Source organism: Protomyctophum parallelum, assembly GCF_964188405.1.
Source record: "Protomyctophum parallelum genome assembly, chromosome: 9".
Lineage (NCBI taxonomy): Eukaryota > Metazoa > Chordata > Actinopteri > Myctophiformes > Myctophidae > Protomyctophum > Protomyctophum parallelum.
Genome location: NC_139706.1, coordinates 33,881,910 through 33,906,661, shown reverse-complemented (window position 1 = coordinate 33,906,661; position 24,752 = coordinate 33,881,910). Strand labels below are relative to the sequence as shown.

General features: G+C 45.8%; 1 protein-coding gene across 1 annotated transcript in view; it reads left to right on the top strand.

Annotated features, from left to right (window-relative positions):
- The window catches only part of clip3 (CAP-GLY domain containing linker protein 3), a gene marked incomplete at its 5' end in the record, with an annotated part of 32,185 nt that extends 8,108 nt beyond the window's left edge, over window positions 1–24,077 (top strand). Inside the window, 10 exons of the mRNA XM_083772788.1 lie at window positions 4,048–4,166; window positions 11,140–11,376; window positions 11,768–11,821; window positions 12,100–12,235; window positions 12,711–12,854; window positions 20,019–20,153; window positions 20,649–20,772; window positions 21,465–21,532; window positions 22,012–22,084; window positions 22,584–24,077. Of these exons, the coding sequence (XP_083628914.1) occupies window positions 4,048–4,166; window positions 11,140–11,376; window positions 11,768–11,821; window positions 12,100–12,235; window positions 12,711–12,854; window positions 20,019–20,153; window positions 20,649–20,772; window positions 21,465–21,532; window positions 22,012–22,084; window positions 22,584–22,638 (1,145 nt within the window). The 3' untranslated portion in view covers window positions 22,639–24,077. The remainder of the gene's footprint in view (window positions 1–4,047; window positions 4,167–11,139; window positions 11,377–11,767; window positions 11,822–12,099; window positions 12,236–12,710; window positions 12,855–20,018; window positions 20,154–20,648; window positions 20,773–21,464; window positions 21,533–22,011; window positions 22,085–22,583) is intronic.
- Window positions 24,078–24,752: the final 675 nt, after the last annotated feature.

The window sequence follows — 24,752 nt, the reverse complement described above, 5'->3', positions numbered from 1 at the left end:
GCAGTCGTGCACGCAGATACACTAACATATACTGTAAACAACCCTCGTCATTATATGCAGTTATTTCCCTGGCCTTAACCACTTCAAGGGGGGCGAAACCCTTGTCTGATTTTGTCGTTTATTTTGGTTTAGGTCAAACTAAACGTTTGCAGCATGAGACTGCAAACACTGTGATGTGGCTCTGTCAATCACATTTACAATTGGGGTGTCAGTGCTGTCTCTGCTTGCACATTGGTACACCTATGCCTCACTGAAATCTAACACACCCATTATGAAAATGTTTTGCTTCAGTTGCGTTGCTTATTAGCCTGCAATGTTTTTGGTAAATTATTGGTAAAGTGACCGCCCGGGAGTCAGAAAGTCCCTGGTTCTCCCCCACGGCCCCAATATATGTGTCGAAGTGATCCTGAATATGACACTTAAACCCTAGTATCTGCTCCCAGAGCTCGGTATTAAAAGTGGCCACTGCTTCTAATAGTTAGCGTGGGTGAATGCAGAGGAGACATTGTATATATACTCTGAGTCCACATACCATCTGTAGGGATGTTTGGGATGCATGCACGCATGCACACACACACACACACACACACACACACACACACACACACACACACACACACACACACACACACACACACACACACACAGGGAACCCTAGTATTGATCCAATGGCATTTTATTTAACCTTCTCCATTGACGTCTCATGTGGTCTTCTCTCCTCACCTGTGTGTCTATTGATTGGCAAAGGATATGGCAAAGGTAAATTTATGCACAAATATGAATAATTCCAAGTCCAACACAAGGTCACCGGTTAAATACCTGCAACAGCAACGTGTTGTGTTGAAGTGCCCTTGAGTAAAGTCCTTGAGCAAAGTACGTTTTGACCGTTTTTAATGCTGGAGAACACACTGATGAGCACTCTCATTTCCACTGTAGAAGCATTATAGAAACCATGAAATGAATAAAAGACAGAATAAAGACAAAGAAAGAAAGAAAGAAAGAAAGAAAGAAAGAGACAGAAAAATACCTTTCAATTGAATGATGTGATGTACTGTACATTTTAAATCAGACTTGCTTTGTACTTTATGCAGGGCACAGAAACACAGCCTGTTTTGGGCCAGTTGTCCTGGATAAAGCCTAATTTATACTTTGCCGCATGATGCGTGCCACGCGTCGAAGATAGCCGACCTACAAGCTCACAGCGGCTTGTTGGTCTGCTATTTTCCATGCCGCCGTGCGACAAAGTACCTGGATTTTAGAGTGTACATGAACCATTGCATTGTGCTAGCCTAGTTACGGGCTCCCTGAGACTTTAGCCACTTAAACCCCAACACAGTCCCATGGTAGTTGTGGTGGTGGTAGAGCAGCTTTAATGGGGTGTCTTAAAAAATAACGTGTGCGCCCAATGCCCATTAATGGTGCTGTGGTCGGCACATTCACATTGTCACCGCCGGCATAGTAGTCCTCCAGGACATGGTTCACATTCAGCCTTCCTCCCATCTCTCTCTCTCTCTCTATGGGCCTGATTCTTCAACGCGCTTCCGCTTATATATTGACGTGACGCTAGCGGAAAGGCATTTACGTGGATTTCCCACATTCATTTGGAATTCATGAAAATGGCCGTGAACTTGACACTGACTTTGGTTGGTCGGAAATTCCGCTAAATCCTACGGGACCTCTTTAGGTGGCGGAGAAATTTGCGGAAGCATACACTTGCGTATAGATTTATTCAGAAGGCTTTAGTCTTCATGCTGAATCAATAAATTGTTCCCAAATCTCAGATAAAATATGTAGGCATGTGTCCCCAACATATATTGGTCGATCAGCACATAAAAAAACGATATATATATATATATATATATATAAAAGCCGAGTGCACTTGTATGCCTAAATGCATGCATTCTAGGCAAGTTAGCCTAGAGTCCCATACAGAAACTGCCCCGCAAGGCGCAAGCACGACACATTTTTATTTATTTATTAGGATATTTATATCATGCGCGATTGGGGCTGCTCACTCGGCAGCCTTCTACTCGAAGTGCAACGGTTGTGAGCTTGTAGATCGGATCGCGCTGCATGTTAAAAAACAAATTCACAGTTATAATAAGAACATAGGCTTATCTGCATTCTGCACTGTACGAATCCAACATAGTTTAGTGTAGACAGTAATGCCTGCAGTAGGCGGCGGCAGGCCTAATGAAATTGTTTTGTTACGGAGATCCTTGAGTCAGTTGACTGTCGGTGTGTGTGTGTGTGTGTGTGTGTGTGTGTGTGTGTGTGTGTGTGTGTGTGTGTGTGTGTGTGTGTGTGTGTGTGTGTGTGTGTGTGTGTGTGTGTGTGTGTGTGTGTGTGTGTGTGTGGCGGAGGGCAGACAGCAGCGTGCTGCCGATCCGATTCACATTGGAAAATGAATAGGGCTAATTAGCCCTATATAAAAAATAGAAGACCAATATTAGCCTAATGAATGCAGCGTGTTTGAAAGTCGGCCAGTCATATCAGTTTTAAACCAGCTCACCTCCACTCGTGAACATGACGGACACACAGACAGAATTTATAATAATGTATATTGATATTGATCACATGGATGCCACACACAGAATAGTTTAACTCACTGGATAAACTCACTGGATTATAATTTCTTCAGACAAGAGGATCCCAGGCCTACGAGGTAGGCCTATAATATATTTACTTATGAATGTATGGGCTACTACTCTTTATCGCGCAACAGTGTCGAGGGCCCATGCAGCCCCCCTCCCTCTCTCGTCTCTCTCTCTCTCTCTCTCGCTCTCTCTGAAAAGACGACTTTTGCATTGACATATCCGATATTTTAAATATCGGATATGTTTTACCTCTGCAAAGGTGTGAGTGAGCACCCGCCTTGGTCCCGAACTTAATTAAATAAATTATAATTATATTGCTTCAGCGGAGCACGCACCGTTGTAAGCTTGGATATAGCAGTGACCGCGGCTGTGATCTCAGACAAACTGCTGTCTGCTGAGTCATGCTTGAAGCCTTTTATGGTCGATATGGGGCGTGGATCTCTGCAGATGAGGTTGTCGGGTGCTTTTCCGATCACTTTGCACCCGCTGCATTCAGTATGACATACACCTGTGATACGCCAGCGCACCTGTGTTACACACCACTCTCTGAATAACACGTCATCTCAACGTAGCTTGATCGGACGGATAAATACGATATCTGTTTCCGCCACCATTACACTCTGGCGCATTTCGTTTTTGAAGAATCAGGACCTATATCTCTCTCTCTCTCTCTCTCTCTCTCTCTCTCTCTCTCTCTCTCTATGTCTGTCTCTCCAACACTAATAATTAATCATATTTTGTTCCTCACTCCTTTGCAGTATTTGTTACAGTATGAAATGTGTCCCCTGCATTTAACTCATTCTAGCAGTGTAAATGGTGCATTTATATAGCGCTTCCAAGGCGCTTTACATAGAAAGCAATTTTTTTGCATAATAATAATTGTGGAAATAGCAGATCTACGAGCTCAAAACGCATCGCTATGCAACACATTTTGATCTTGTAGATTATTTGCCCTGTGCACCTTTTGTTTATGAAGCCTAAAAGCTAAACAGAAAGGTATTTTTTTTATTCATAATGTTCCATTAAAGGGACACTTGACGTTTAGAAGATTTAGAACACTTTCATGTGTGTAATTGTGGTTTTAGATATTTTAGATTTTAGCAGTGAGCCCAGTGTCTCTGATGTCATGGACACTGGGTCTTGCTCAGGGACACTTCGACATGAACAGGGGTTTCCCAGGCAGCCTCTATTCATTCATCTATGGCCACCTATTCTACCGTCTCAGAAAACAGAAGAAAATAAAATGTTCAAGCAATATACTGTATATACACAACATAAGACCGAAATGCCGTTTGTCACAAATAAACATTTTTTGAGCATTCATAAGTGAGTTGCGAGCCCCTGCTTTGTATTTCATGATTTCAGCAGTTTGGATCCTCAGCACCAAGAAATGGATGATTTCTTTGAATGGTAACTAAATGACTCACTGCATGCTCTGTGGTCTCCTCAGTGCTGAACTCGACGTGCAGTGACTTCCACCACGGGACAGCCCTGCATATCGCTGCCTCCAACCTCTGCCTGGGCTCCGTCAAGTGTCTCCTGGAGCACGGAGCCAACCCCACCGTCAGAGTGAGAATATAAGCATTGTTTATATGCTATGTATACATAATATGTCACGTTTTGTTCGGTCGCAGACTAGACATGAACAGAGAGAGTCCTCCTCCTGTTGAGAACCATGGCTCTATGGCACTGCCATCTTGGCTGTGTGGGTAACATTAGTTCTCTATCGTATCAGAGACTATCTCTCCACCCAACATATTTCATATGTATGGGGAATGTCCCCACCTCACTTGTGACGTGGATACCTCTTTAAGACACACCAGTGCACTGGCACGCACGGGTATATAAGGCCCAGGTGGTGCGTGATTACACTGCTTTTTTGATCTCCACCGAGCAGTCCAAGACGTGGTCTCCTCAACGGAAGTGCAGAGCAAGTTATCAACAATAACTGCATTTTTTAGACTTTTTGAAAAGCAACTACTCACGAGTTCTGGCAGCCGGATTAATCCACTGCTGGAGGCAGGTTAGAGAGCTGGCGTGGATCGCTCCTCTCTGGATTGCTGTCACACAGCTCGTTTGTAGGTATAGCAAACAAAAACAGGGTAACACCAGCCAAAACACCGTTACAGGCGTATTGCTGACATAGTGTTAGTTTACGCGTCCTGTGGTGTAGCCTGTCTGTCGACCTGTGGGCAGGGACACAGACAGGACCATTGGCTCTGTAATCCTGTAAAGCAGCGGAATAATCGCACTATACGTTTGTATCACTGGCTTGGTGTCAGTTAACGCATCCGTGATGCATATTCCGTGGGCTGGAGTGGACCTGCGGTTGGCGCAGCGAAACATCAGCCCCGCTATAGGATCATTGGCTCTGTAATCCTGTAAAGCAGTGGAATAATCGCACTATACGTTTGTATCACTGGCTTGGTGTCAGTTAACGCATCCGTGATGCATATTCCGTGGGCTGGAGTGGACCTGCGTTGGCGCAGCGAAACATCAGCCCCGCTATAGGCTTATCATTTAACACAGCACACTATACACTAGTGTATAGTATACAGGCGTATTGTCGCTGGGGCGGCTTCCGCGTCTTTGGTGCTGTGTTCTTTTGCTTCGCCTCGTGAGAGACAGAGCTCCCTGGGGTGTATTGCGGCTAAAGCCGTTCACACACCCTGGTGTAGACTGCGTGGTAGAACCCGTACGGACGGGGAAAGCCACGGAGCAAGCTTATCCTCCGAACCGTGGGTCCTGTCAGTCATAGACAGGACGAGCTAATTCCACAACAAACAAAGTTTGGTCTCCAGTGCACGGTGATATATCGTAGGGTAAATTGTTGCCTGGAAAGTCGAGGGAGACTCTCATAAATCCCTGTTCTAGTGCCAAACAGTGGAAATTGGTATACGTATATACACTATATAATGCAAAACGTTTGGAGCAGAGTGTTTGTCTCCAACTCAAACACTCTGTGTCTCAGTGCAGCTAGGAAATTCAGGTGCAACCTCCTCCAGAGAGAGAGAGAGAGAGACTATAGAACTCAGCTGGCTGTTGTTTAGTTATTTTTCTATTTGGAAAGATCCCCATTAGCTGATGCCATGGCAGTCAGCTAGTCTTTGGGGTCCACATGAAACATGTTACCGAGAAAAAAAACAAAAACAACACATGAATATCAATATGTGACTGAGAGACAGCAGTGTAAATTGCACATAGGGTAAATTGTGCCCTCACTTCTCAAGCACATTACTATACTCCCCGTTTTTTGAGCATGTTTAAGCAATTAAATTTGTATATATTTAATATAACATATTAAAATAATAGTGTATATAGGTATTGAATTAAATGGAAACAGCAGGGGTTTCTCTGGGGCTGCGTGGGGCACATATGCCCACAGAGGATGGCCATGACCAGTGGGTGACCTGTGGGTTCCCTGGTCATGCTGATAGCAGCTCATGAAGATCCTGACTCCTGTATGTTTTTCTTCCTCTTGCCAGTTGAGGCTAGGAGGAATGAAGGAATCCGACGGCCATATAACACACTATACAGGGGTATTGCTGGCGGGGCGCCAGTTTACGCTCCTGTGGTGTAGCCTGTCTGTCGATCTGAGTGCAGTGACACAGACAGGACCAGTGGCCCGGTAATCCTTAAAGGCAGTGGAATACAACGCACTATACGGGTGTATTATTGGCATGGCGTCAATTCACGCATCCATGCTGCATATTCTGCGGGCTGGATGGGACCTGCGAGTGCGCAGTGAATATAGTTGTGTATATCCGTACGTCTCTAAATGTTTTGATGAATTGAAGATGGTGGGCCCTATTGTAAACAAGTGTAATGCTTTATGGTATCACCCACTCTCTGTTAACAGTATTTGTATTGAGTTGTACTCGAAATGTACTGTAATTCTGCAAGCTGTTAGTAAATCAGTAAATCAATCAATCAAAACAACAGCCCGGCCAGGCTATAGCATTAAAACGCACTATACAGGCGTATTGTCGCTGGGGCGACTTCCGCATCTGTAGTGCCGTGTTTTTGCCTCGCCTCGTGAGAGAGAGCTCACTTGAGTGTATTGCGGCTAAAGCCGTTCACGCACTCCGGTGTAGACTGCGTGGTAGAACCCGTATGGACGGGGGAAGCCACGGAGCAAGCTTATCCTCCGAACCGTGGGTCCTGTCATAGACAGGATGAGCGTATGGCTGCCGTGGCAGTCAGCTTTCCGCGTTCAGGTGTAGTAGCGCACTATACGGCGTATTGCTGTGTCGGTTGACGTGACCGTGGTGTAGCTCCGTCTGTGGAACTTGGTTCAGTTACGCAGACAGGACGTGCTGAGTCTGCCAGGAGCAAGCCCTGAAATCACAGCCATTTGCACACTACTGTATATACGGCGTATTGCTGACCGTGTCAGCTCACGCGTCCGTGATGTAGTTTCGCCAATGTTGGCAACTCGAGTGTGCCGCGGCTGTCGGGCGGAATACTCTGTACGGTGTATCACGGCAAGGCCGTTCACGCACCTATAGGTGTAAACTTGCATGGTATAATCCGGTTACCGGTTCGAAACCACAAAGTAAGCTCCTTCTCATCCCGAGAATGCACTATGGCTATCTAGGCACAGCTAGTCGACACAGGGTTATTCTGTCACTGCTTCAGCACCGGCTTATATGTGGCACTTATGTGACCATTAGGGCCCGGACCTTATTGAGGAGCTGCAGCGACTGGCTTTCAGGCTCCCCAGGCAGTGGCAGCAGGCATGCTATTGATGCCCTTTGGTGAGGTGCCGTCTGTGGCAGCCCCAGGCCAAGCTGCGATAGGAGGACAAGCTCCCCCATGCTGCCTATTGAGCCACCGGCCATGTTTGGCCAAAAGGCCAGTGCTTTGCTACAGCATCCTAAGGAGGCTGTGGAGGTGCACAGGAGGTGCAGGAATGCTCCGGCAAGGCCATGAGTAGCCTGCCTCGGTCACCCCTCAGGCTGTGCAACCCCAGTCAGGTTTGGCAGTTCCAGGGACCTACGGGTCCGGTTACAGGCCAACCGGCAGGGTATGGCTAAAATGTGCTCGGCGGGCTAAGCCCATACCTCAGTCCTGACAGTTAAGGCCCCAGACCCCACCCGCTGTCTCTCGGGACAGCGGTTGTCCTGGAAGACAATTCAGGTGGACCCCTGGGTGGGTTCCACTATGTCTTCGGGAGGGTGGGGTGCTGCTTACAGCACTCCCGGCAAGGAAGGGCTGAGGGTCTTACAGGCCATCCTCCAAGGCGACTGGCTTGCCATGCTCGACCGGGGATGCTTATTCTCAGATCCCGGGTCTGACGCACTGACCGGCTTGTCTTAGATGACAGAACCTTCGAGTCCCGTGTCCTCCCATTCGGCATATGTCTAGCCCCCCGATTGGACATAGTCCTTGGCGGGAGGGCCTTTGCATCCTAAATTGGATAACTGAATGGTGTGTGCTCGCTCAGAGGTGCAGTGCCACAACAACGTGGCCAGGCACCTGCAGCACTTTGGGCACCTAGGCCGGCACCTCAACAAGAGGCCTTGCAGGCGTCAACTCTCACAGTCCGCAGCGCTCCTCGGCATGTGTTAGAGGGCAAAGCAGGGACTCTGTCCCTTGCTCTAGTGAGTCGGGCCACCCTCAGGTTGTGCCTCCGCCCCTTAGGGCTGAGGGCAATCATGGTGCACTTTGTGCCTCCGGCTCTTCTGAACATGCAGCCAGTGCATTATCTGTCATTCACAGTCATGCACTACGTGGGCGTATCGTTGACAGCGTCAGTTTACACGTTCCACGTTGTTCCAGCGAATTCACACTGCTGTTCACACAGCAGAATGTGACGAGACTGTCAGGGGTGAGCAGAACCACCATAAGGTTGTATTACGGCATGGCCGTTTAAACACCTGGGTGTAATTCTGTGTGTTGGAGACCGGTTGAGCTCCCTCCTCATCCAGAGGTAATCGTGTGGCTAGGCCAGGGATCTGGCAACATGGCGGGCCGCTGTCCCACACAAGGGCGACACAATAGTCACCCAGTTGGTCCTCATACCGTTCATCCCTCACACAATAGGCCAGCAGTCCCTCCTCGGGGAGTGGTATTGTCTGCCTTACGGCATGAGCCAATTAAGCCCGTGGAGACTTGGGCTGCAATGGCTTCTCACAGGACAGCATTCTTGCTGTTAGCACTGCAGTGTCAGCCACAAGAATGTCTCTGTCAGTGAGGGGTGCTGCCGCTTCCTACATGGCAATGCTTAGGTGTTGTCGCCATCAATCCCTGCATTTTGCCTACGGCCTGATCAGAGTGTGAGCCAGTCAGTCTATTGATTTTCACCCTTCCCACCCTCCTATAAGCAGGGTGGTGGAGCAGGGTAAATGGGCCTAACTGTCTTAGGCAGATAGTCTCCAAGACTGGACTTCACTCATTGGCTTGTGAAACAATCCAGCAGGCATATAGGTGGGCAGGCAGGCCAGCCCCAACGGGAACATGTGCACATTCCACACAAGGCCTCGCTGCCGCATGGGTTTACGGCGAGATGCCCTCCAATCTGAGTTTTGTGGGACAGCCTCTTGATCGATGCTGTCAGCATTTATCAGGTTCTACCATTATGTGGTATCAGTGTGGCATCCAGCACCCTTCTCACTGGGTGTGTGCTTAGCTCCGCAGCATAAACGCGATGGGAACTATGCACAAAAACGAAGGCCATCCACTTTTTACTTGTAAAACCGTGATGTGACATAAGGATCATTCCGGTTCAGAGAACAGGGCTTCAACAGTCAGCTGACCGAGTGTTCGGCAGGCTGACTTGAGCGGGAGCGCAGGCCCTGCAGACTGCAGTAACCTCGTTACAAAGAAAGGAAGAGCATTTCCTGAAGGGTGCCCTGAGGCCCAGAGGAGCTCAGGTTAGGGACCCAATCAGGCCCATCTGGGGTTAGCTCCGGAGGCTCTACGACCTTTAGTCAGTGAGCGTGACATGCTCAAGACAGCAGTCTTGTCGGTGTCACATCTGCAAGGAGAAATGGGGGAGTTGCGAGCTCTGTCAATCCATAATGAGCTGCAGGCCTATGCCGGATGATGGTATAGTCTTGCCCCAAACCGGCCTTTCTCCCCAATGTTTTAAAAAGGGCACGTCTCAATCAGGTGATTGAGCTCTGTCCTACCATCGTCATACAGACAGTAGACATACAGAGACGGAGTCGGTCCTCACTCTGCCCTATTGGAGCATTAGATTCGTATGCCAGGGCCACACAAGGCCCACAGAGTAACGAACCAGCTCTTTGAGTGCTTCAAGTGAGAGTGCATGGATCACAGAGGTTATCCAGCACGCAAACAGGTAGGAGTACCAGTGCCGCCTGGAGGGCAGGCACACTCCACCTGGGGACGCTGTGGAAAGGTGCGTCTCTGACAGACCTGCACAGCGGCGACATAGTCTACTCCGTCTAATGTACATTCACCCGGTTATACCGGCTGAACATGCAGCATTCGCTCCCTTCGGGGAGTTGGTCTCGCATGCTACTCAGCGGTGGGTGTCATTGTCACCTTCACCAGTCAAGCCAGCCTTGCGTCTAGTGGGCTGGCTTGGGCGGCCCTTCACCCCGGTGGTCTCTGGCCTTAGCGTCTTGCAGGGCCGGGCTCTGGGTGGCGCCTAGCGCCTGAGCATTTGGCGGCGGATGGCGTCTGGCTGTCCGGCCGTTCCAGGGGTTGTAAATACATTACATTGAACATACATGATGAATCATTCCAAATTCAGTATGTGCTGGGTCGAAGCCCACTGGTGTTGTCTTTGGGGTTCTGGGACTGCTTCGCTTCCTCACGAGGTGTCTTACAGAGTTCCCCATACATATGAAATATGTTGGGTGGAGAGATAGTCTCTGATACGATAGAGAACGTGTGGTTACGTGGTAACCTATGTTCTCTGAGTGAAGAGACTATCTCTCCACCTCGATGTCGCTCAGAAGCGGTGTCGATCAAGTAAACCAGTGTAATCACGCACCACCTGGGCCTTATATACCCGTGCGTGCCAGTGCACTGGTGTGTCTTAAAGAGGTATCCACGTCACAAGTGAGGTGGGGACATTCCCCATACATATGAAATATGTTGGGTGGAGAGATAGTCTCTTCACTCAGAGAACATAGGTTACCACGTAACCACACGTTCTGTGAGCTGATCTCCTGCCTATTTCCATGTTGAAATGGTTGATTCATACCATAAGAAACAGGAAAAGAACAATGGTATATTATTATGTTTACTCATCAAAAGGATTTGGTTATGCTTTTGAATGACATACTGTATGAGTGATAACATATTCGATACAGTCGATAGTACATGCCATCAATTGATGCTTCATATCCATATGAGTCAAATAGCCCGTGCTCGTTTGTTTCTTTTTGGAGCACAGTTCTTATATGATGCGATATTAAACATTCAGAACTACAGAAATGGGGGCGGTGGAAACCTGTGACCCAAGTCGTATGTGTTGTATGTGTTGTGTCGTATATGTTACATCAGACTTTGGTGCTCAATTGAATCCTCAATCTCTGTTCCTTCATTCTTCTTCCTCCTCCTCCAGAATGAAAAGGGCCAGGGGCCGGCCGACGTGGTCCCCGACCCCATGGACATGAGTCTGGATAAGGCTGAGGCGGCCATGGTGGCCAAGGAGCTGAAACAGGTGCTGCTGGACGCTGTGCCACTGAGCTGCAACCTGCCTAGAGCCACCCTGCCCAACTACGACAACATCCCTGGCAACCTGATGCTGAGCTCGCTGGGACTGAAGCTGGGGGACCGCGTGGTGCTGGACGACATGAAGGTATAGCTCAACGATAGCGTGTTTTGTTTCAAACTCAGATGTACATCAATATACGTAGTATGACCCAAAGTTTTGATTGTTGGTTGAAGAGCCTGACCAAAACATTGTGCGGATAATGTATTGGCTGATGAAAGGCCCTTCAAATAAGCATTGGCTTAACTCTAGTGTTTAATTAACTCTGATGTCCCTATTCTGTGCATGTTGTTAAATGTGAACATTTTCAGAAAAATTGCAAGGGCCCATATTCTTAATTTGTACTCATGTACTGCATGCCAAAAATTGGACAATCTGCAAGCTGACAATGTGCTGTGGGTCGGGCTTTAAGTGGGTATCATATTTGGCATTGGCATTGGCATCATTTGGCACTGAACGTTCTGTTCTCACTGTGTAGCTCCATAAAGACGAGAGCAGTGAAGACAGCTCCTCTCCAACCCCTCCTGCACAGGTTGGTATGGACTGTATACCCAGCTGTTGTGTCAAGTGTCAATATTAACTTCAGCTGCACTGTCTATCTAAAGCTTTCTCATTTAGTTTAGTTTTAGTTTTTCTCTCCCGTAAAATACCCTACAGTATACTGTGCTACTGTTTGCTAACTTGACATTGCTCTCTCTAACTCATTTTATTTGTATTTTTTACCATCTCTCTCTTTCTTTATTGTTTCTTTTCACTTTCCTCTGTCTCTCTCTCTCTCTCTCTCTCTCTCTCTCTCTGTCTCTCTCTCAGACGGGCACTCTGAGATTCTGTGGTACCACAGAGTTTGCCAGTGGTCAGTGGGTGGGAGTGGAGCTTGACGAACCAGAAGGAAAGAATGACGGCAGTGTTGGGGGTGTCCGATACTTCATCTGTCCTCCCAAGCTAGGTAACACCACCTTGTTCCCTCCATGCACTACGTCCTACAAGGGAAACATGGTTTTAGTCTGTTTGTTCTGTAGTTTGTTCCCTCCATGCACTACGTCCTACAAGGGAAACATGGTTTTAGTCTGTTTGTTCTGTAGTTTGTTCTTTCCGTGCACTACGTCCTACAAGGGAAACATGGTTTTAGTCTGTTTGTTCTGTAGTTTGTTCTTTCCGTGCACTACGTCCTACAAGGGAAACATGGTTTTAGTCTGTTTGTTCTGTAGTTTGTTCTTTCCGTGCACTACGTCCTACAAGGGAAACATGGTTTTAGTCTGTTTGTTCTGTAGTTTGTTCTTTCCGTGCACTACGTCCTACAAGGGAAACATGGTTTTAGTCTGTTTGTTCTGTAGTTTGTTCTTTCCGTGCACTACGTCATACAAGGGAAACATGGTTTTAGTCGACGAAAGTAACACTGGTGCTCCGTGTATCTCTCCCAGGTCTCTTCGCCCCGGTCTCTAAAATCAACAAGGTGATGGACCTGCTCCCCTCCTCTGTCACCTCCACCCCCCGCACCCCCCGCATGGACCTGGCGTCACGCATCTCCTCTAAGGCCAAGAAAGAGAAGAAGGAGAAAGAGAAAGGTAGGTAGTTAGGGTTAGGAGATGTTGGCAGTGTTGTAGAAGTTAAGAAATGTGTGAAGAAATTAAGTCCCCTCACATCTCAAATACAAATGTCACCCTGCACATAATTCTTCAAACTCCTAACTCTGACTGGGGAGGGAGTCTGGGAGATCGGTGGGTTATTGAGTCTAATGACCGTGCATCCTGATCCAAGAAGAAAATGTTATGTATAGCCTGTGGACAATCAAAATCAGTTGGAAATATTACATTTTGATGTGGTGTCAAAATTAAACATAATGTTGATATGGCACACTGACTGACTATGTTCTGACTCTCTAACTTTACTAATTAGAATTGTTATCCTTCCCTGTCACATTATACTGTATATCTATGTGTGGTACATGGCATAAGGTTGTATATATATATATGTGACCAGTGCCAACAAAACATGCCTCATGTCGCCTTTTCCATTTTTCAGATTTTTACAGATTATTAAAGTACAGAATGTAAGCTTTCATATGATGTATCATTCAATGAAATTGGACAATAATTGAAGGAGATATAACCATTTTAAAATGACTGGGGCCTTTCACCCAAAGCTGAGAAAAGCCCTTTTCAATATTCACAACATTTTATCACCTTAGAGCTGGACAGAAGTGGGTGTGACAATGGGAGGGACAAGAGACAATAGGACGTTTTAGCTGTCAACAGTGCAACACTAGAAACACTGACATGTTTAAGCCAGTAGAACAAACAATGCAATTTGTAAGGTGCCCCAATAAACCCTTTTGAAAGTACTAAGTATTAAATACTAAGTATAAGTGTAGTATCTTGAATACTGAATACTCCACACAAGGTTACTGTGTCAATATGCGGGTTGTTTATTTAACACTGGGCAATACAGACATGTCTCATACACACCGCGCCAAGCTTAGATATAACTTCCTCCCCAAGAGGTGGTCGCTTCCTACTGACTGCTGGTATGCTTGTGCCACCTCTTGGCCAGGCCATGTAACAACAGTCTCTGCCATGCTCACAACATAACATCCCTTTCTCCTTAAATTGTCACTACTAAAGTCAACCAAAAACAAACAAATATAAAGTCTAAGCCAGTACTCAGCCTAGATAGAGTAAGACACAAAAACCAATAATAATAATAATAAGTTCTGTTCCTCCAGGTTTGATAGTGTGGGTAGACTACCACACTACCTAAAGGAGACATGGGCGCATTCTTGCCCATAAGCAATATCTCCTTTACCTGGCAAAGTCCTTCAAATGATCGGGTGGCCTCCTCTCTCTGTGAGAGCGCCTCAGCTCTCCTCCAGGCGCTCCATTCTCGCCTGCAGTCTCACCGGCCGGTGTCGCTGCCGACCCTTCCCCGTTCCTTGCCGCGCCGCCGATATCCTGGGGGGAATCCTCGTTCCCGCCCCCTGTCTCCACCGTGTAGCCGTCTTCCTCTGCCCCGGCTGCCGTTGCTGCTGCTGCTGGGTGATCGATCTCCTGTCTGCTGAACAGTTGATCCACGTGCCTCCGGACCACTCCGCTGTTGCCCAACAACACTTTGTACGACACTGGTCCTGTGATCTCCTGTACCAATCCTGGAATCCATTTAGGTCCATACCCAAAGTTCCTAGTATATACTGTGTCTCCAATCTTGAAGTCACGAGCTGATGCATGCCTGTCATGATATGCCTTCTGACTAAGCTGCTTTGATTCCACTTTCTGCTTTAGGTCTGGGTGTATTAAATCCAGCGTGCATCTCAGTTTTCTGCCCATCATCATCTCTGCCGGAGACAACCCCGTCGTAGACTGGGGGGTAATGCGATAACTGAACATAGCCCTGTGGAGTCTTGTCTCCAACGTGTCACCTGAACTCTTTCTCATGAGGTCCTTCAAGATCTGCACCGCTCTCTCCGCTAGTCCATTCGATGACGGGTGGTAGGGAGCTGCTGTAACATGTGTGATTCCGTTCTTTGCCATAAACTGCTTACTTGCCTCACTGACAAAATATTGAGCATTATCCGAACAAATCATTTCCGGAAGGCCGTGAGTACTAAAACTGCTCCTCAGGCAATTTATGGTAGCTGCCGATGTGGCTGAACTCACCGGGTACACCTCCATCCACTTCGAGTGTGCATCTATTATTACAAGAAACATTTTTCCCATGAACGGTCCTGCATAATCCATGTGCAGCCTCCTCCAGGGTTTGTCCGGCCACTCCCAGGGGTGGAGAGGTGCACTCGCCGGAGCCTTTCTGTGTTCCTGACACGTGGTGCATGACTTGACCTTTCGCTCTATGTCCATGTCCATATTTGGCCACCACAGATAGCTTCTGGCCAAACTTTTCATCCGACTCATGCCTGGATGTGATTGATGCAGTTGCTCTAACATTGCTGTCCTGCCTTTCTGCGGAATGACAACCCGGGCCCCCCACAGTACACACCCATCCTGAACACTAAGCTCTTGTTGTCTCTGTCTATAGGGACTAAACTCAGCCCCCATGTCACCAGGCCAACCCTTCAGCAAGTACTCACGTACCCTTGCCAAAATGGGGTCTCTGCTCGTCCAGCCCTTGACCTGTGCACCAGTCATTAGGGGAAATTGTTCTTGTGTCAGCATCAACACTTGGTCCTCCGCGAGAGCTGCCTCTGGACATTCAGGTAACGGTAGGCGGCTGAGAGCATCAGCATTCCCATTATCCTTTCCCGCTCTGTATCTGATCTCGTATTCATACGCTCTCAGCGTCACTGCCCATCTCATAACCCTCGGCGAAGCCATCTGGGGCACCGCCTTCATCTCATTGAATAGACTTATCAATGGTTTGTGATCAGTGCAAATTTGAAATTTCCTTCCATACAGGTATTTATGAAAGCGTTTTACTCCAAATATCACAGCCAGCCCCTCTTTGTCCAACTGTGAATAATTCTTCTCTGCTGGATTCAGGGTGCGCGACACAAACCCAATGGGCTTTTCAGATCCATCCATCATGCGGTGAGCCAGTACCGCCCCTACACCATACGGCGAGGCATCACAGGCTAGTATTAACTCCTTGGTCTCATCATAATGCACCAATACCCTGCTGGACTGTAACAGTTCTTTTGACTGCTCGAACACGGCTTCTTGTTCTGGTCCCCATGACCACGGTACCTCCTTTCTGAGCAGCTTGTGTAAAGGTGCTAACAACGTAGACAGATTGGGCAGGAACTTATTGTAGAAATTTAAGAGCCCTAGATATCCTTTCAGCTCCGTCACTGATGATGGTGTGGGTGCTTGCTGCACCGCTTTCACCTTCGCTGGCACTGGGTGAATGCCTGTGGTGTCCACTCGATGTCCTAGAAACGTTACTTCTCTCTCCAAGAACTGGCATTTGCTTCTCTTTAATCGTAGCCCCGCTTCCTTCAGACGCTGTAGCACCGAGTCTAGTATCCTCAGGTGCTCTCGGTCATTCTTTCCGGTTAGAATTATGTCATCCAAGTAAATTGAGACTTGAGGAATGCCCCTCAACACGCTCTCCATGGTCCTCTGAAAAATAGCTGGACTAGAACTCACCCCAAATGGTAATCTGGTGTACACAAAGAGCCCTTTGTGTGTATTTATTGTGACATATTTCCGAGATTCCTCATCTAACACTATCTGTTGATATGCATGACTCATATCCAACTTAGTGTATTTCTCTCCTTCTCCTAGGGTTGCAAACATGTCTTCCATCTTTGGAATGGGGTACTGTTGAAGTGATGAAACCTTATTTACAGTCAACTTATAGTCCCCACACAATCGAATTGTGGCATCTGGCTTCAACACCGGCACCACGGGTGCCGCCCACTCTGAGAAGGTCACTGGTTCTATTATTTTATCCTTCTGCAACCTATCTATTTCTGCCTCCACTTTTTGTCTCATTGCAAAAGGCACTGATCTGGGTTTGTAGAATCGGGGCTGGGCCTCACTGTCTACGTGTATCTTTGCCTTAAATCCCTGCAGCTTCCCCAGCTCCTCTTTGAATACTGTCTCATGTCTCATCAGTACGTCTTGTATTCTCACATTCTGTTCTGTTACTGCATTGACCCTTTGCCAATCCACCCCCAGTGCTTTTATCCACCCTCGCCCAACCAGGCTAGGCCCTGCTCCGTCGACTACTACCACTGGTAATGACTTTGTCCTGTCCTTGTACTCGACTTTCACATAAGCTGCTCCTACCACTGGTACTGGATGTCCACTGTACGTTTTCAAGTTGATTCTACACTGCTTCAACTTGGGTGGCCTGGCCTGCTTTCCCAAATTCTGAAATTCACCTGTTGACATTATTGTATAGCCACAGCCTGTGTCTACTTCATAAGTCACTGTTGCTCCATTCACCCTCAATTCCTGTCTCAGGGGTTCTTCTCGTGGAATGATTATCTCCTGCTCAATATTGTACACAGTTACTACATCCTCTGTACTATGTATGCTGTATACAGTGAAAACATCATCTTCCTCATTACTATCCTCCCTTTCCTCCTGAATAAAATGTGCCCTTTTCTCATATTTCCCTCTCTCTTCCTTTTTTTTCCACATGTTATGACTTTGAGCACTCACATTTTCACCTGCCTTTGACCTACAGGCTCTCCGAATGTGTCCAATTTTTCCACAATTATGACACTTTTCCTCCGCAAATCTACAGTCATTCGCCAAGTGGGAAGTTCCCCCACACCTGAAACACTTTCCATATTTGGCAGGCGGCTTCGGCCGGACATCCGCCACCTTGTTCACTGTTCCCTCCACAGCGCGACTCCATTTTGCACTTTCCCGCGCGCTGTTTAACTCCTTAATGTCCTTATTAGCTGCCTCCATTGCCTGCGCCTTCTTCAAAGCAGTGTCAAACCCGCATATTGACACAGTAACCTTATATGTAGTATCTTGAATACTGAATACTCCACACAAGGTTACTGTGTCAATATGCGGGTTGTTTATTTAACACTGGGCAATACAGACATGTCTCATACACACCGCGCCAAGCTTAGATATAACTTCCTCCCCAAGAGGTGGTCGCTTCCTACTGACTGCTGGTATGCTTGTGCCACCTCTTGGCCAGGCCATGTAACAACAGTCTCTGCCATGCTCACAACATAACATCAAGTATTCAAGTATTAAATATTAAGTTAAGTGTTCAATTTAACTTATACACTACCTGGTTGTAAATAGCTGCAGTACACCATTTTATGCAGGTCTACTTTAAGCAATCAAAGTCAGACAATTGACCCAGTATTTTAAATAAATAAAATCGACGCATCAGGCTATGATGTTGTGCGCTTGTAGATTTGCTATTTTAATAAACAGATCTGTCCACATGCAGTCACAATGCCTGGTTTCATTTATAGTAATTCCTGTGCATTCGATGGGTGGATTCATACTACATCGGGTGTCTATTTAGTGTGCAAGGCTTACATCCGGTCTAAAGCCCACCCACTGTATGCCCTGATTTATATACACAATACATACACGATCCGTATCCTCCCCTCACCGGATGTTGAATTAACAGTACTAACGGCCGTATTTGAAAAGACGTAGCTCTTTGCTGGGTGCGCGAGGAAAAAAAATATTTTCCGACATTTCCTTTTCAATTGATACCGTTTCTTAGAGACGGCCTACACAAACGTTCTATATACCAAATGAAAGCCTGCATTTCATAGTTTACATAGTATATAACCTTTTTTTAAATGAGCAAGAAATGAGCGAGTTGTGATTAAAAGAAAAGACGTGTGATCTCTTTGCTCTTTAACACACGACACAAACGGCTAACTAGGCTAGCTAGCTTCTAGCCTGTTGTTTGTTGGTGAAAGACTCCAAGCTGGGAAGTGTATTTCAGCGAGTAGCTATACGTGGTTTTGTTTATTTTCTGTAAAGTCTAACCCAAATGCCCAGAATACTTCTGTGTTTACAAACACAAGCACGCTAATGGGCGGTGATCAGAGCGTGAAACCTGAGGACAAAGAGATTACAGGACCAATCGTAACCAACATGCAAATCTCGGAACTGCGCTCTTCTGCCTCCAGAAACTTGTTAAAAAACAAGCCCACTTTGACGTATAAATGTATACATTTCATTTGCCCAAATGAACAATCTGTTTGAATGAAAACCTTCTTCAACATTCAAACTGTATTAATATGAAAAAAAAAGAAAATCACATAAAAAAAAAAAACGAGTTTATTTATTGATTTAAGGCATGTTCATTCTGGCGACATGAGGCATATTCTGCTGGCACTGGTCACATATATATATATATATGAAACATTCTGAAACAATAGGCGTAGTGTGGGGAGAAATTAAATAATGACATATATTAATAGTAATAGCCACATCGTGACTATTCTTGGTGTGTGCAACTACCAGCACACAACTAAGTATGAATCCAACTTTATTAACATAATTAACAATAACAACAATAGAAATGACTGTGATAGGCCTTCGTATTATACTAAATATACAGTATCGTTGTGGGGACGTGAGTGATCGGTTTCTGGATGCGTTTGTTTGAAAGCCACTGCGTAAACAGAGACACACAGGCACAACAGCAGAGGGAGCTCCACTTATCTTATCACAGCTTTGGCACAAACACGAGTCAAATTCATTCTACTGATATGACACCAAAATGTAGAATGCCCTTACAACTTCAAAAAGTGTGACTCCTAACCTCCTCCATGACCGGCATAAAATAGCACCTGTCTGGAATTTGTAACGGGTCCCTCTAAGTAAATACTAATCTAACCTCTAAACTCTAAGCATTCAATCCATCAAAGACATGTGTCTGCATGTTGACGATGCGTTTGCTTCCTTCTCATGGATTAAAGTTCTCAGTCGCCACAACTGATTTCAATCATTTGGATCCTGGAGATTTCTTCTAAGCAAAGTAGTATGCTCTCAATGCGACGCATTGAGAGCTTGTAGAATATGCTACCTTTGCTTATTTCAAGATTAGAGCATTTCAAGTGGTCAAACTAGCATTATGTGCTGAAGCATCTTCCATAAAACCCTATATAAAAGCAAACGTTAAAGCCTCAGACTGATTGGCAGTATGTAATTACTGGCAGGAATAATATGACTAAAACATTATACTTTACATATTGTGTTAACGGCGCTAGTACTGTGGGGGCAAACTGTTTCAGTCATGAGATTTTATTTTTGCTTTAATCCATGTGTTCTACCCCTCAGCCCAGAAGAAGAAGAAGACATCGGTGGCCAGTCTGGACCCGGATGGGGTGGGGGTGGAGGTGGGAGACCAGGTTCTGGTGGCAGGACAGAAGAACGGCATCGTACGCTTCTATGGCAAGACAGACTTTGCCCCAGGTGTGTTGTGCTGTGGGACGATTATGGCAGTTTTTCACAGGGATTAGAATCTTTAGAGATACACTGGATTTGACATATGACTGCTGATTGTGTGCGTGTGCGTGTGTGTGTGTGTGTGTGTGTGTGTGTGTGTGTGTGTGTGCGCGCACGCATACTCGAATTCCGAGTAGAATGTGAGAAATAGACAAATCGAGAAAATGTTCACTGGTCCTCACGAGAAATGGTTGTAGATCTGCTATTTTCAACATGAAAAGAATACGTGTGTGTGTGTGTGTGTGTGTGTGTGTGTGTGTGTGTGTGTGTGTGTGTGTGTGTGTGTGTGTGTGTGTGTGTGTGTGTGTGTGTGTGTGTGTGTGTGTGTGTGTGTGTGTGTGTGTGTGTGTGTGTGTGTGTGTGTGTGTGTGTGTGTGTGTGTGTGTGTGTGTGTGTGCGTGCGTGCGTGCGTGCGTGCGTGCGTGCGTGCGTGCGTGCGTGCGTGCGTGCGTGCGTGTCCAGGTTTGTGGTTTGGTGTTGAACTGGACCAGCCGACAGGGAAACACGATGGCTCGGTGTTCGGCGTTCGCTACTTCAACTGTCTGCCTAAGTATGGCGTGTTTGCCCCACCCTCCCGTGTCCAAAGGTGAGGAGATATCTTCAAGACATCTCAAGGTTCAAGTTTGGCTTTATTGTCCCTTGCGGGAAATTGGTTTGCAGCCAGGTAATAGTAAAATACACGACAATCAAACGACATTCAAAACACTAATTACAAAAGACTAAATCCTAAGAACAGGTCATCTCAAAAGCTACGTTCACATTTCAGGCCTTCACCACGTTCAACCTGCTGTCCCTATTGTGGGCACAGGTGAAGATTGTCTAGTCTAGGGGTTCAGTTCCACTGCAGTGTATACAGCTTGGCGGAGTGTCTATATGAACACGATTGGTCGTGTTCGGGGGACACATTTATATGTTGTCACTGTTGTTGTATCCTACTGACTCACCTGCCAGTGAGGAGCCCCCACCGGGAGGACGTAAGGCCTTCGTCCTACTCCTCCCGCCCAATACTCCTTACTGACAGGTGCCCTTGAGCATTGAACCCCTACCATGAAATGTTCTATGAGCAGGGCCTGGCTGTAAACAAGTTCTTGAGCTTAGTCCAGTTACCCTGGGTAAACATGGTAACTTTGCTTTGCTTTGCTGCCCCAGCCCGTAGGAGTAGGCTACATGCAATGACCAGTATGACCAGTGTTACCTGTGTTGGTACAGAACAGTATCATGATGTGTTGGTACAGTATTGCTAGTGTAAAGTGACATGGTTTGTTATTGCTCTCTCAGAATTGGAGGTCCTGTAGATGGTTCACAGAACGACAACAACATGGTGAAGAAAGTGCACCAGGTCTCCAGTAAGTACAGCCCACTGTGCGTGTGTGTGTGTGTGTGTGTGTGTGTGTGTGTGTGTGTGTGTGTGCGTGTGTGTGTGTGTGTGTGTGCGTGTGCGTGTGCGCGTGTGTAGTAAAAATAATAATAGTAAAAGTAATTTGGAAGCTTTTTAAGTGCCACCCATTTTATGTTTTCCATTTGCACTTGAAACAATGAAATCTTCTCTACTCTTCTGTGTCCTGACCTGTTCTGTGGGGTGCAGTACGTAGTTCAGACAAGTCATTGGTCCGACAAATGACAACCCACCTCATCTCCTCACCTAACCATAACCACAAGCACGGGAGCAGACGCTAGTCCGACATGTCGGACTGCCCTGTCTGAAAAGCGTCCACCTCCCGTTCTGTGTCCTGACCTGTCCTGTGTGTGTGTGTGTGTGTGTGTGTGTGTGTGTGTGTGTGTGTGTGTGTGTGTGTGTGTGCCTGCGTGCGTGCGCCTCCTGCAGTGGCCCAGCCCAAGCGTAACTTCAATACCATGCGTTCTCCTAAAGACATTACATCTGAGAGCTCCATATCCAGGTACACTACATTACATCAGATGCACATGAAGCATAGTCGTGTATCTCCAACCTGAATCACAATGATGTATGTACATGTGTTTTGAGAAGAGAGAGGCAGGCAGGTAGACAGACATACAGACTAGTTGCTGAATGAATGCAGACACTAGTAGACAGTAGTGCACTAATGCAGTTTTACAGCAAAATATTTCACAATGTGCTCTATAAAATCACAATGAAGAGAGCTGAGCAATGAAGAAAGAGTACAGCCACTAATAGTGCACCAATGCAGTTGTCAGTTTTACAGCTAATATATGTTGGGGGCCCCCCAAAATGAAAACAAAATACCCCCAACTTGGGGGTATTTTGTTTTCATTTTGGGGTACCCAGCCAGCCTCCAAAAGAGAGGTTAGACAGACAGACAGACAGACAGAGACGAGTTGCTGTGCATGGCAAGCTATAGGGCTTTCCACAGCTACCCCACAACACAGCAGGCACTGATCTTTCTTGTTCTATTCCAGGTTGCTGTTCTGTTGTTGGTTTCCATGGATGCTGCGTGCTGAGATGCAGTCCTAACTCCTTGTCCACCAGACCAGTCTCTCTGCTCATCGGTCATTATTTTGCTTGTTTTTTTCAGTCTCAGACTTATCGCTGTTGTCCAAAGTCAAATGTTACCATGGTGGACCACATACCTCCTTCCCTTTTCTCCTTATCTTCCTCTCTGTCACTCCAGTCCATTCATAGCTCCATTCTATAGCAAGATCTAGTGCCTTGTATCTCAACAGCAAATGTCCTGCGATCTCTGTAAAACATACAGAGAATGTAATTGTAATTATGAATCCAGTACTCCATTGAAAGCAGTTCTTCAGATAATTTTAACCTATAATTTGGCCCGCGTTTGTTTTAGGGAGTTCCCAATCGCTCACTTTTGCCAAACTGTCGTAGCTTGTTTCCTTATAAAACCCAGTTGAATTCAGTCTGTCAGGTTGTCTACAATAAGGCTAATGCTCACGCTGCTACAAGTTCTATTCTGCTGCTACCAGCCTTGGGTTGAATAGTCAAAATAGGGAAAATAAATGGTTTGTTCAATTCTGTTTATGCCAGATGGGTGGGATTGGTTTTAGGGCTGACAGCAAAGTATTTTAAAAATGGATGGTGTCCTGCGTTGAAAATAGCAGATTTACATCTGCTCTTTTTAGTGTGCAATACAGTCATGCTGCCTATCTGGAAAAGTGAACATTGGTTCTCTGACAAAGACAGAAAGGCACAGGCTTGAAATTAATGCAATACGTTGAACACATCAGACATCAAAAGGTGATTACAGCCCTTTTGTCATGGAGCATAAAGTTAGTAACCTCAGATGTCAAAAAGAAAAACAGGGTCAAACGTACGTATTTTTCAGGTTTCTGTCACCATTTTGTATAGCTTTTTTTACTTCAAATTGACCTAATTTTTCCATTGCGTTTTTGGTCTCCAGTGATATGTTTCCTTTGTTTTGGACAACTGTCAAATATAATCGTATTTTACCGTAGAGTCAGTCTCAGTTTGATTTGATTTTATACTCTCCGTGGCTTGAATTTAAAGACAGTGGATTGATTCTAAAATGAAGCATCAATAGCGAAGCAGATGTGAAAGCATAGGAAATACACAGATCTAATCACCACCCATATCCCTTGATCAGATTCTGTATCCCAAACAGTAGTGCAGAAAATGACATTCGTGACTAAACACTCAATGGATCATGTCTGTAATTATTAAACAGTATATGACCAATTCAAACCATATGATGTGGTATGTTTACAAATATATTATGATTATAAAATCTTCACAAGTACTCTTGGAATATTTAACATCATGCTAATCAAACTGACAAACAGCCCTGGAAAGGAAACATTTCTGTGCAACGTAAATTTCTGTCCAATTCCTAGCAAATATTGTTTTGTAGTTCAGTATGATCACTTAAAGTACTACCACTAACCACATCTTCAGTCATTCTCAGCTTTAAAAGTACACTATATGTATATAATACGGTATATATATATATATATACGGTATATATATATATATATATATGATATAGGCCTATACACAATCAAATGGAAGTTGAATATACTATATAAAAATGCATATGTGAATGATAATCAAAGTCATACAGCTCTATGTGTCTAGACCAAACAGTACCCTCCTCTCAATCTAAATATTTAATTTTCCTTTATTTGTGTAAGAAAACAACTTTTTATAAAATATAAAATCTCCAGGATAGATTTAGATAGAACACCTGCTATTTAAAATACTTATTTTCCTTTACCTTCCCTCTATCCTGCCCTTCCTCGTCTTGTCTCCTCTCTTATGTTCTCCTCTCCTCTCTACGCAAATAAGACTTTTTTTTTTTTTTTTTTGAACGTGAGCATCCCCACACAAAACATAATTACTACTTAACCTAACGTTACATGTGCTTAATCTTAAAAGTCTCTCTGATTGCTTGCATTCATTGAAAACATCAATATGTACACCTGCAGTGTACATGTTCTGTGTTTGGCAGTGGTCCATGTCATGTGTTCCTTCTACCGCACACTGTAAACACGCTAGCACAGAGAGGACAGCATCCTATGCATCGCTATCATTATAGAACTATACAGTAGTAGTACTATCAGCTGCACCAGGGTGCGAAAGTGACACCATCTACTGGC